Here is a 12,091-nt window from a genome sequence, read left to right as displayed (position 1 = left end):
CTCGGTCACATCATGAATATAAACAGTGAGTGGACGGGTGAGAGTTCTCTGCTGTGAAGAGAGGACGTCATGAGGAAGACGCGTGGAGTGAAGCACCGACGTGCTGTGCGTAAATCCAGGCCCTCGCGCCGAGCCGCGCGTGGGGGGCTCAAAGGGCCTAGTGAGTGAGATGAACACGTGACCCCTGAGAGCCGGGTACCGGGGTTTCTAGAGAGCAGAAGGAGGAGAAGCCATGTTGATCACTGAGATAAGAATGCATGACCAGGGCAAAGAATCAGCAGTTCCAGCAAGCAGAGGTGGACCACAGGCCAGAGGCAACAGTGGGGTCATCCTCCAATCAGTCCAGCAGTGTCCTCAAGCAGGCCAAACAGGCCCTAGAAGGAGGAAACTGTAGGTGGACCTAAGTTCCTAGGAGCTATGAGAGACACCAAATAAAGCTCACCAGCATAACAATGCATCCCTCCAGGTCAGGGGAGCAGCCGGAATGGGCGCCTCCCAAGAGACTCTAAAAAGCCCACAGGACAGAGTCAGCTTTAACCAGGTACCAGGCTCAGAGAGCCACGTATGAACAATCCTCGTTCCTCACCATTCCTTCCTCCTCCCACCGCACCTTATCTAGAACCCAGTAAGGTCAGAAACAGGAAACTGGGGGGTCAGAGGGGACACAAAAGGACAGAAGCCAACTATACCACCTTCTCTGACAGCAAGTGGTTGCCAACTACAAATCTTAACTGGGAGAAAGAGGGAGAAAAAGTCTTACCTTTGAACGAAGGCTGAGTGTTGATTAATACACTGAACTGGATACTTTTAATTTTTAAATTGAGCCTATGTTTTGTGACTTCTATTCCCTAAGATCACTGCCACTTGAATGCACCTTTTGTCTTTCACTTAATGAGCCATGTTCATTAAACAGCTGTTGAATCAATAACTTGAAGAGTGAATAAAAAGGCATAAGGCCTGATGCCTTCTCATAAAAGGAAAAAGCTTTCCAAGCTGAGTGCATTTTAAAGAGATGGTGAGAGACAAAAATAAAGATTTATTTTAATCATCTCCCACAAGTTATGTATTCAACACATTGAGTACATACCTAAAGAAAGAATATATCAATCAGAACATAGTTTGGTCCTTCCTGGGAGCACAACCACAGCTACACTGGGAAACTGTGGAAGTGTCCATCTCAGGATGATGCTGGGGACAGAGCCTTTGGGCTCCGAGGCTGGACCCTAAAGCTGAAATGAAGGCGGGGGGGGGGGGTTACAGACCCTGAATGACCCACCAGGCCTTGTGGCTCACCCATCTCTAGAGCGAAATGAATGTCCTCACCATAGGCTGCTACCGCTGGACCTCACATTCATCAACCTCCCCTAACTGCACCTGACTCTAGGCTCCCTAACTAATGTTTTAGATCAAAACGAGTTTCACTCAAGGGAAAGTGCCAGCTCATTTGAGAACTTTATTTCTCACTCTGGTAAGTCTGTACTGGTTCCCACCTCAGGACTGTGTGGCTTGAGTTAGCATGATATCCTGGGTACTGACAGCCATCTGAGTCTTCAGAGGGATGACTCCAGCTGTGCCCTGAGACTGCCAGCTGTCCATCCCAACAGTCGACTCTATTTCTACTCTCTACCTCTGGTTCACTCCGTACCTCAACAAAAATAGGTTTTGGCCTTAATAATCCACTGAAACTACTCTTCTTAAGGTAACAATAACTTAATGCCAAGTCCAGTAGACCCTGAGGATGTGAAAAACTACATAGATGTGGTCAGGAGATATGAAGAAAAAGTCAAAGAACAAGGAATTTTAGAAAGATACAAACTACTAGGTGTAAAATAAATAGGATACAAGGATGTAATATACAGCACAGGGAATGTAGCCAATATTTTATAATAACTTTAAATGGAGTGTAACCTATAAAAATAGTGAATCACTATGTTATACACCTGAAACTAATATAATATTGTAAATCAACTATACTTCAATAAGAAAAAAAGAGTTTTAGAAAGAAGTGTTCATCAAGGCCAGTGTGAGAGAACATTCCACTAAGATAAGGACTGAGAGGCACCCATCTGATCTGTTGACAAGGAAGTCCCCGGTCACTCGTCCTCAGTGGTGTCAGGGGTGGGGGGAGCAGAAGCAGGCTGCAGTGAGCATCAAGCCACAGCAGGTGACCATCAAAACACAGCTGATTAACTGAGGAGGGCTAAAGAGTGAAGGGAAGGGAGAAAGGGAAAAAAGTGAAGACATCGTTCAAGAAGCTTGGTTGGGAAGAGGAAACAAAGAAACGGTCAACTGATGGAGGGGTTATGCTTCTGCAGTTTTAAGAACAGACCCCAAAGAAGGATCCAGTTAAAAATACTTAACCCTGAGTACTTACTATGGCAAAACTCTAGGAGTTTACACATAGTAAATCTTTTAATCTTCACAAACCACCCAATAAAATAGGGAATAATATTATCCCTTTCCACAGATAAGGGATCCGAAGTACTCTGGGGGGGGGGTGTCTCTGAAGAGCCACAGGAAAAAGCATCAGCTTCAATGCACGCCAGGCAAAGAGAGGAGGAGGGAGCGTCACTGGAAAAGGCAGCAAGGAATGAGTTAAAAAAAGAATAGGTGGAGAGTGGGCCTCACTTAGAAGGGTGCCTCATTCTTTTAGACCGGAAAACAGGAACTAAGTTCACATGCCTGAAAACCCTTACTCATCCCTCAAAAATCAGCTCAAACATCGCCTACATAACAACTGTTGAAGTGTGGATACAAACAAGTTAGCGAGAGGACGTGCCCAGGTGATGGCCCTTATATTTAGGTTGGGTTAAGAGTGGGAACACTCTTGACCATGACAGGGGAAGTGCACAGGAAGACGACCAAATCCAAGAAATGTAACTGAGCAATCGCACCGAGGACTCAGCTTGGATTGGACACCCCACATCAATACGAGGCTGGGGTTTTGCCGGGTGAGAGAGCAGGACAGCCGAGGGTCTTGATGGGAATGCAACGCGGGTGATTAACTATGGTCTCCAGACTGGATGTGGAAGGTGCCAGAAATGGGCTGTAAACTGGAGACAAGGGGATCAAGAGTCTGGTGATCAGAGTCACCGTGAGAGAGTGCGAAGAAACTGCAGGAGTTTGTTTACAACGAACGAGGACGAATCACATTAGGTTGGGTGGAGACAGCTCTCTGCTAAAGGAACATCCACTTCTGCCTACTTTGCTGTCTGCTCTTTCTCCACCACGCAGTACATACTGGATTGGAGCTGCTTAAAGTCCTGCCCTTAGCCTTCTAGCTCTACTCGCTGCTTCCAGCATCCTCATTCACATCCACAGCATAATTCCCACCTAACAACCCATGTCCAGGCCAGCTCCCTCTCTCCAGATGGCCCCTGGGTATCTCCCACTGGACCTTACAAGCCCCTGGACATTAAACGTCTTTCCCCAGATGAGCTCCTCCCTCTCCACACCCCCTGCCTCTGTGAACCGTAACACCACCTGTCTACCCCAAGTCACCTTCAACTCCTCTCTCTCTCCCCCAGTCCAATGGGCTTGACGGACATAGCCTACCTGCCTGCACATCTTTAGAACCCCTCTTTTCTATCCTGTCCATTCTCACGGCTACCACCTTCACTGGGGCTGTGAGCATCTCCCACTGGACTCTAACTGTTCTCTGGGCCCCTGCTGCTGGCCACCCTGTTGCCTTGACCTAAGTCTGTCCATTAGAAGCTCCCCTCCGATGTTTTAAAAATTCAGATTTCTGATTCCCACATTAGCCCTTCTGAATCTGACTCTCTGGGAATGGGACCCAGGAATCTGGACATTCAGAAAGCTCCATAGCTGCTTTTGTGTGGCCATGCCACAGGCAGCATATAGAAAACACTGCTCACATCCGCAACAATAATCCGTCTTGCCTGCCACAGCAACGTGAAGCCTTCCCGACTAGCGTTCTATTAGATTTTCACCTTCTTCTGCTCCCCGGACTCTGCCCTACCATCTGGTCCTGGCTGTGCTCCTGAACAGGGGCAGCTGTGGCCACGCCTCCCCTTCTCCCTCTTCATGTTCCATCCCCAGCTCTCGACTCACCAGCCCTCTGAATGACGTCACTGCACACCTCTGTGCAGAAACTGCTCCCTTCAGCTGTAAGCAACAATCCCCCAGCTCATCACCTCCTGCCTCTCGGCCAGGCCCTGCGCAGGCTCCGTCCCTCATAGAGGCTCTCTCCCCACTTACGTGCCTGACAAACTCTTACTCATCCCTCAACATCAGCTGAGATAGCGCCCACACTGGAAGTCTTAACCATGCCCCTCCCCTGCCCAGCCCACGGCTGCCATAAACCTGCAGCACCCAGTACAGAAGCTGTTTCTTTTTTTAAGTTTTTCCCCACTACACACAGAACTCCTTGAGGGTGGGACCTATACCTAGAATACAACAGACACACAATTAATGTTGGTTGAGTCCATGTTAGAGTGAATACACTGTGAAGTGAATAAGTCATGGGAACACTTACTAACAAATGTAAGAAATGATACATCTATTATTCAACACGTAATTGAGTGGTAGCATTCGTCTCTAAGCAAAGGTCTAAGATAAAGCATGAACACAATTCCTATGCACTTTTATCCAGTCATAATTACCTGACAGGGCAGACAGCAATACAGTTTCATAGACATGGTCACAAATGCCCTTCCCTTGATTTACTGCCCTGGCAGCACCAGCTGTCTTCAACACCTTGAAAACGCCCTGCTGTGCCTGTTTGAGAGCCTTTGTGCTTGTTGCTCTCTTTCTACAAGATACACACTTTTCAACAAAAACTGACAGGTGGGTTCCTTCACGCCATTTGGGTCACCTTCCCAAACATCTTCGCTGACCACACCTGCTAAAGCAGCATCCTTAGCATTCTTTTAGCGTCCTGCTAAAGTCCTCCATAACCGCAGTCTATGCCACTACCCTCAGATTTTCTTCATGACGCTTATCACTGCGTGAAAACACATAACTTACTTATTGGATGTTGGTCTCCTTCATCCTGTGTACCACTTTATCCTCTATACACGAACAGTGTGTGGCTTATGTGGGTAGTAAACAGACACTTGTTGAATAAATAAATGAATGAGTGAGAGAGGGAGGAAAGCACGTATAACACAAATAAACTATCTACTAGTCACAGATGTGGGAAATACGCCAGTGGTAGGAAATGGCCAGGATTTTTCCCTTAAAAAGAGAATGTTATTCAGCATCCCTGGGGACACTGCTAGGCAGATTATTCATCCTCGGGACACTTACTCAGGATCCGAACTCTGAATTACCAAAGGGCTACACAACTTATCTAAAGGAAATCACTTCCCTCTCGGTGGGGCACAGTGCAAAGAAAAATTTCAAAGCAAAGTAAATTTTCCCACTCAGACTTGCTGAAAGACCAGTCTTGGAAAACCAGTGCCTAAACACCACTGTAAGCTCTGCAAACACTGACACCAAGACTTGTCTAATGTCGCATTCCCAGCCCTGCGCAGTTTCCGAGATGCTCAAAATGTTAAATGAGCATATAAGACATGGACTTCTGAGGAATGGCCATTCCATCAATTCTTATGCTGTGGATACATTTATTTTAGAAAAAGGGCAAGACAGCTAAGGAGGAGCCTTTGGCCTAGGCCTCTCCCTGGGTAGCAGTTTGGCTCCTAGAATTCAATACTCATCAACCATGTGCCACAGGTAATCACATATTACTACCTTCCCCAGGGTCACCCTGTATCAAATCTGAATACACTTTGCCAACATAATAGCTAATACAGCATAGTAACCAATTACAGATTTTGCTTCCTTTTTAAATTCTTTAATGTGTTTTCGTCAGCAAGGAAGGATAGGTCAAAATGATGAAAGAAAACAAATAAAATTGAAGAATTCTACCATTAATTTCATATCCACCAGTGTATGGCTCACAGATCCCAGGAAAATCACACCACCTTTTGACTATCAGTTTCAACAGTCATGTCCTTTTTCTAAAGGGTAGCTTGGGGAAGATTAATTACCTAGTAGTTGTAACATACTCTGAGGCCAATGCCTGAAAGATGCCATAAATCAAATTAAGTATGAAACAAGGGAAATCACAAATATTAAACCCACTTCAGAACCTGAGAAGTTGAGAAGTGAGGAAGATTTATAATTATGCCTGTTGCCCTGATACTAACTTACTCCCAGGCTAAGATATGTATTCTCAGAAAAAGATTCCTAACATTCACAACAGATCACTAATATTTGGAAATGTCAACTGCCTCTGTACTCAGTAAGATTAACTTCACATGTATAGAGATATGAAGCGTTAACAATGACAAGCAATTGCAAAAATTATAGCTATTCAAACAATTCACTGTTGCTGTGTCAGTGCCTAATCTCAGTGCTGTTTAGTTAACATACAGTCCACCTTATCAAAAGTCAATTAAGCCATTTCAATGAGAAAAAGAAAGTCGTTTAAAAGGCTATATATATTTCTCTGCCCTCTATCTGCTGACACTCCACAGCTGACACTCCAGTAAAATATAGCAACATCCAGCAGCAATGTCTCTGCTTTCGTACCAAACTACTTCCAAACTTCCTTCCACTTTCAAGTACTTTAATCAGTTTTTGTTTGCCTAAAAACTCCTAAGACAGACTGAGGAGAAAAAAAAAAAATCTAAGTAAAACTAAGGGGTCAGCTCCTGAAGCAGAGGTTGGAATTTGCATCCGGGGGAGAGCCAGTTCGGTCCCTCTGTAGCCTAAATGAATGGAGCAAGGTGACTGGGAAGGGAGCAGGCTTCCAGCATCGCTTCCACCCGGACAGCCTCTTCTTTCTAGCTGGCAAACCTACGCTGAGGGCAGGGGGCCGGGCCATAAGACCAGGGCAACCCAGCCAGACCCTAACCGCCCAACCCACCTGCAGCAGCCCCAGGAACATCTGAGCATCGCACCTGGGGCTCACAGGTGGGGGGCTAGCGGCTGACTCAGTCCCCACTGACACCTCCAGGCTGAAATGGGGGCGGTGTCCGCTGCCCCGCAACGGGCAAGAACTACCAAGGTTCCGGCACAGGGACGGCAGATCGACCCCCAAACCGCCTGCAACCCCGAGGGTCCCCGCTGCCCCCAGCCTCCTCAAGGAGGTACCCAGTGTGGTGTGTAGGGGACAGCCAGGATGGCGGCGTCCGGTACTCACAAAGCCCACTGGAACCGGTGCTGGTGAACATGGTCCCGCCGGACCGAGGCCCCGCGGGGGACAGGGGGAGGGGAAGCGGAGGTGGAGGGAACCCGGAGACCGCGCAGGCGCACTCCTGCCGGGCCGACGAAACCAGTAACTTGACTCCACTCCAGGGGCCGCCTGCGAACGGCGCATGCGATGCTTGTCTGCCCCGCCTTCCCTTCCGGCCGGGGAGGGGAAGTGCGTGCGAAGCGAAAGTGGTCCGCCTCTCCGGGTTTTTCCGACGGCCGCGGGAGCCTAGGAAAAGGAGTGGGATGGCGTGGAAGTAGCGGGTGTAACTCCTGGGAGCCGCACACTAGTGCATTAGCGCCGCCACTCGCCCTGTGGAGCTACCAGAGCAGCTAACTCCTGTGGAATGCCGGCGCGGAGATGTTCCTCGCGACCTCTAACCTCTCCCGGGACTGCACGCCCGGTGCGTTCCACGCATGCTCAGTCTTTCTGGGCCGTCCCGGGAGCTGGCTCCCCGGCTGACTGTTGACAGAACTGTCTCGAGTTCCGGTGCCCAGACAAGTGCAGGAGAGGCAGCTCCTCTGAGGGAAGGGGAGCCGGAGCTGGAAGACCCTCCCTGTCGCGGGGAGGGCCCCCCTCTTTTCCCATGTCGGTCCCGCGCGAAAGCCCCCGAAAAAGCGCCAAGCGCCATGGTCACTGGACCCTCACCCCTCCCCGCCGCGGTGGCCTGTGTCCAGGTGTCCCAGGCGCGGCGAGTCTGTGGCGGAGCGACCCTGCTCCCCAAACTTCTTCCCTGGAGTCCTTCTGGACCCATGTCGTTTAAATTTTTTTCCCTTGCAAAATTTTTACTCCTTGCCAAAGCAAAGTCACGGTTTTTAAAGTGAGTTTGAACTTGAAAACTTTAATGTTATGCAGTAGTTACAGAACGCCTATGGGGACACGGACCAACTCTGAGGCTAAATGAAAAGGATAGGCTACAAAACTATGTACGGTACACTTTTAAAATAGAAAAATTCTTTTTGAGTGCTCATAAGGGCCAGGCAGTATGCTAACTCCGAAATTTGTAGGTCAATAAAACAGTCCCTGCCCTTAAGGAGAGGTGACAGTGGGCCAAAATATTAACACAGTTACTTCTAGAAGACAAAAGTATAAAGTGACTTTTATTTTTTTCAGGCTTTCCTTTATTCGTGAAGCGTGTTCACAATCTTGAAATACGTTTTATGTTTAACTTAAGATTCATCCAATTGAGTTATTTTGCTGTAAAATGGCACTCTCAAGGTCCTTTATGTTTGCAGAAGCTGTCAGCTGCAGCCAACGTAGGACAGTGGTTCTCACAGTAGGTGTGGGGACCGCCACCCACCCTTTAGGGAGTACCAAAGGCCAAAGCTATCTTTACAGTGATATAAAGATATTATTTGTCATTTTTACTCTTAATCGTTCAGGAGTATCCAGTGGAGTTTTCCACTGCACATTCGGAACAGTTGTATACCTTAATGAGCCAGTATTTTCCAGTTGACCAATACATGATGTTACAAAATCATGCATGGGTAAAAGATCAGTTTAAACTGCAAGATAAACCAATAAATTTTGGTGTCAAAAGATAGGGTTTCAGACTTCTCATTGCAACTAGTCTTTAAGAAACTGCCATTTGTTTAGCTGCGGTGTCATATCAAAAAAGAATATCCAGGGCTTCCCTGGTGGTGCAGTGGTTGAGAGTCCGCCTGCCCATGCGGGGGACACTGGTCCGTGCCCCAGTCCGGGAGGATCCCACATACCGCGGAGCGGCTGGGCCTGTGAGCCATCGCCGCTGAGCCTGCGTGTCCGGAGCCTGTGCTCCGCAACGGGAGAGGCCACAACAGAGAGAGGCCCGCGTACCACAAAAAACAAACAAACAAAAAACTATATATAAGTTAGATATTAAGAAAAGAAGTTGAGAGTACTCAGCTGAATATTTGAAAATGTCCGTGCTGGCAACATAGTTTTTTTCTAATTCATCTAGATGAACCCATCAAGACCAAGTGAATATTTTATAAAGAGAGACACAGAGTCGGCAAAGATAGAAACTTCAGAGATTTAAGGAAAGTTTGGAAATCATAGTATTGTCCTTGAGATGTTTTTTTGATTCAATCTGAAGGATATGAGGTACCATTTCTTATAGAATAGCACAAATGACACTGTGGAAATCCAAACAATATAAGGGAAAATTAATTGTAACTGCTGTATAAGAAGTTATTTTTATGAGAGAAAGAAACTTAAATGTTTTCTTCTGTTAACTGAGCAATAATGTTGTATGTAGGAGAATCTATGAGAAATCCAGAAGTAGAAAATAGGCTCTGAAATGATCTACAGTCAAAAGAATGTGGCAAGTGAATTGCAAGAAGCCTCTATGATAATGAAGCTTTACTGACCACAAATGTTAAGGTTCATGGGAATAAAAACATTGGGCAGAAAATTTATTTCCATATGTATGGACATCGGATCCTAAGAGTTGTGAAAATTTGAAATTCTTTAAAATTTTTTCACAGGAAGACCTTTTTCCTTTTCCAGTGTCATTGGGCAGCAGATGGAGCTGCAGCTACAGTCCGCCAGTAAAGTAGGGTTGTAAACAACTCACAAGTAGCAACAGCCCCATTGGTAAGTCACTGCATTACTCGTTGACAACCTCACTCACCAAAAGCTTAGTGAAAGGCCCACAAGTCAGTGAATGTTATCACTGCTATTAATAAAATTTAAATTAATGCCTTGAGTAAAAGATTATTTTGTAAACTTTGCAATAACATTGAAAAGGAGTTTGACTGTCTTATCCTACATATAGAAATAAGATGGTGATTCCAAAGAAAATTGTTTTAAAATATTTTATTTATTCTTTAATACTAACATGCATTTTTGTTTTCAATCAATAAAAATTAAACAGTGGCATCAAAATATTATGAAGAGATTTGACATATATTGCATATGTATCAGAAATGTTAAATCAAGTCCTTAAACTGCAAGCGAGATTGATATTATTAAAGGGGAAGGAATTAACATGAGATTTTTCAACAAACTTACTTGATTTAAGAGAAGCTGTCTTGCCCAGAATTTTCCCAGTTCCTTTATCTATAGCAGGATAAGATAAGGATAAGACTAGGTCTAAGATACTGGTTTGGGATTATATTGCTAATTTTGATGCTATCTTAAAATAATGAGTAGATCTAAAAGTCAGTATGGATCTACAATATCAGATTTGGTGATTAATCCACTTGAAAATGGTAAAAGATATTAGCCAATGTTTGCAGAAAATGTTAATTGGGCTAAAACATGATTTGGGGACGAAAGAATTATTTAATTATGGAAAGATTTGGATTCAGCTAGGACTTCCATTCATCCCCCTTTAACATGGGAGCTACATTATTTATTATAATATTTCCAAAGGCATATTTAGGTGAAGAGTTTCACTAAACAATTCTGGCAAAAGCAACAAAAAGTAACAGAACATCTGAGATTTCTTTTAACAGAATTAGGACATCATTAAATTTCATCAATCAGATTTTTTTTTTTTTTTTTTTTTTTTTGCGGTATGCGGGCCTCTCACTGTTGTGGCCTCTCCCGTTGTGGAGCACAGGCTCCGGACACGCAGGCTCAGCAGCCATGGCTCACGGGCCCAGCCGCTCCACGGCATGTGGGATCTTCCTGGACCGGGGCACGAACCCGTGTCCCCTGCATCGTCAGGTGGACTCTCAACCACTGCGCCACCAGGGAAGCCCATCAATCAGATTTTTAAAAATATTTGAGATTATTACCATCTGTTTTAGTTTGGGTCTCCCCAAAAGCAGACTCTGAGGCAAAGTTTCAAATTCAGTTTCAAGTTTCTCTGGCAGTGGTCCTAAAAAAGACCACTGGGAGAATGGGAAGGGAAGGATGGATGCCAATAGAGATGAATTATCAAAAAAATTAGCACCGTGGGCAACTGAGCCAGCGCCCCACAGTCATGGTGCCAGAGGCGGAGGCAGCTGGGGTATTTATCCACTGACTCCCATGTGTTACTAAGGGCTACCCCCAAGCGGTGCAGTTCCCCAGCACTTCCAGCCCCTGACGTGAGCGGGCAGAGGCTCTGGTGGCAGAGCCAGAGCTGCGGTTGGGAAGTCTGCTCTCACGCTGCTGGGACTCATGACAGGGCACTGACTCTACTGCACCATCCTGCCTCTGGTTTTCTCGTTTGTGTAGCACAATGGTAAGAAAGCTGTGCTGAGAAAATTACATATGGAAATCAGGGTGTGGGTTTTTTTTACGGAAGTGATGGGTTGATGTGCCTTTTTCCCCCCAGTCTTCCTCCAGTTCCCACCTTAGAAGTCCACTGCATCATTTCGCTAGAGTTCCTTCCTTCCTTCCTTCTTTCTTCCTTTTTCATCTCCGTGTTCTATCACATAGTAAAGGATGTGGTCTCCAGGGTCTGAGTTTTAGAGACAGAACTTATGCCGTACCATGTGGTGGGATTTCAAAACAGGAAATCAGTTTTCTATCAAACTTCATCACTACCCCTCAAAACGTAGGGAAGTATGTTAGAGCAACTGATAGGGAGCCTGATTGTGAGACAATCAAACTTCCTCGCCTTCTTCACCCTGACCATCTGCTCTTTCCTGGAGGCTCAGTGAAGGTTACTTCTCTTTCTCATGTCACATACAAACATGTCTGGTCTCTTGGTACCACGCAGGTACCCTCTCATCCTCCATTAGTTATTTTTCTGCTGTGCATTCATTTTTCTATACATCCTGTGTGGCATCACTGCTGATCTTCTTACTTCTCTTATATACAAACTAATATATTTACAGGTGAATGCAAGCATTTGTCTCCTAGTGTAGTCCTGTCCAAACACCCACAGATCAAAATATGTATTATTTTCTTATACATTTCTTTCCTTTGTTTCATCACATCAAAGTAAGGGTGTTGTAG

General features: G+C 45.7%; 1 protein-coding gene across 2 annotated transcripts in view; it reads right to left on the bottom strand.

Annotated features, from left to right (window-relative positions):
- UBAC2 (UBA domain containing 2) overlaps positions 1 to 7,603 on the bottom strand; it is a 165,250-nt gene extending 157,647 nt beyond the window's left edge. The window contains exon 1 of one of the 2 annotated variants that reach the window (XM_081214650.1): positions 7,169 to 7,603. In XM_081214650.1, the coding sequence (XP_081070776.1) occupies positions 7,169 to 7,199 (31 nt within the window). In that variant the 5' untranslated portion in view covers positions 7,200 to 7,603. The remainder of the gene's footprint in view (positions 1 to 7,168) is intronic. The other variant, XM_081214651.1, reaches the window with a different exon arrangement.
- Positions 7,604 to 12,091: the final 4,488 nt, after the last annotated feature.

This window comes from Mesoplodon bidens (assembly GCF_964165515.1).
Source record: "Mesoplodon bidens genome assembly, chromosome: 17".
Lineage (NCBI taxonomy): Eukaryota > Metazoa > Chordata > Mammalia > Artiodactyla > Ziphiidae > Mesoplodon > Mesoplodon bidens.
This window is presented reverse-complemented; position numbering and strand designations above follow the sequence as displayed.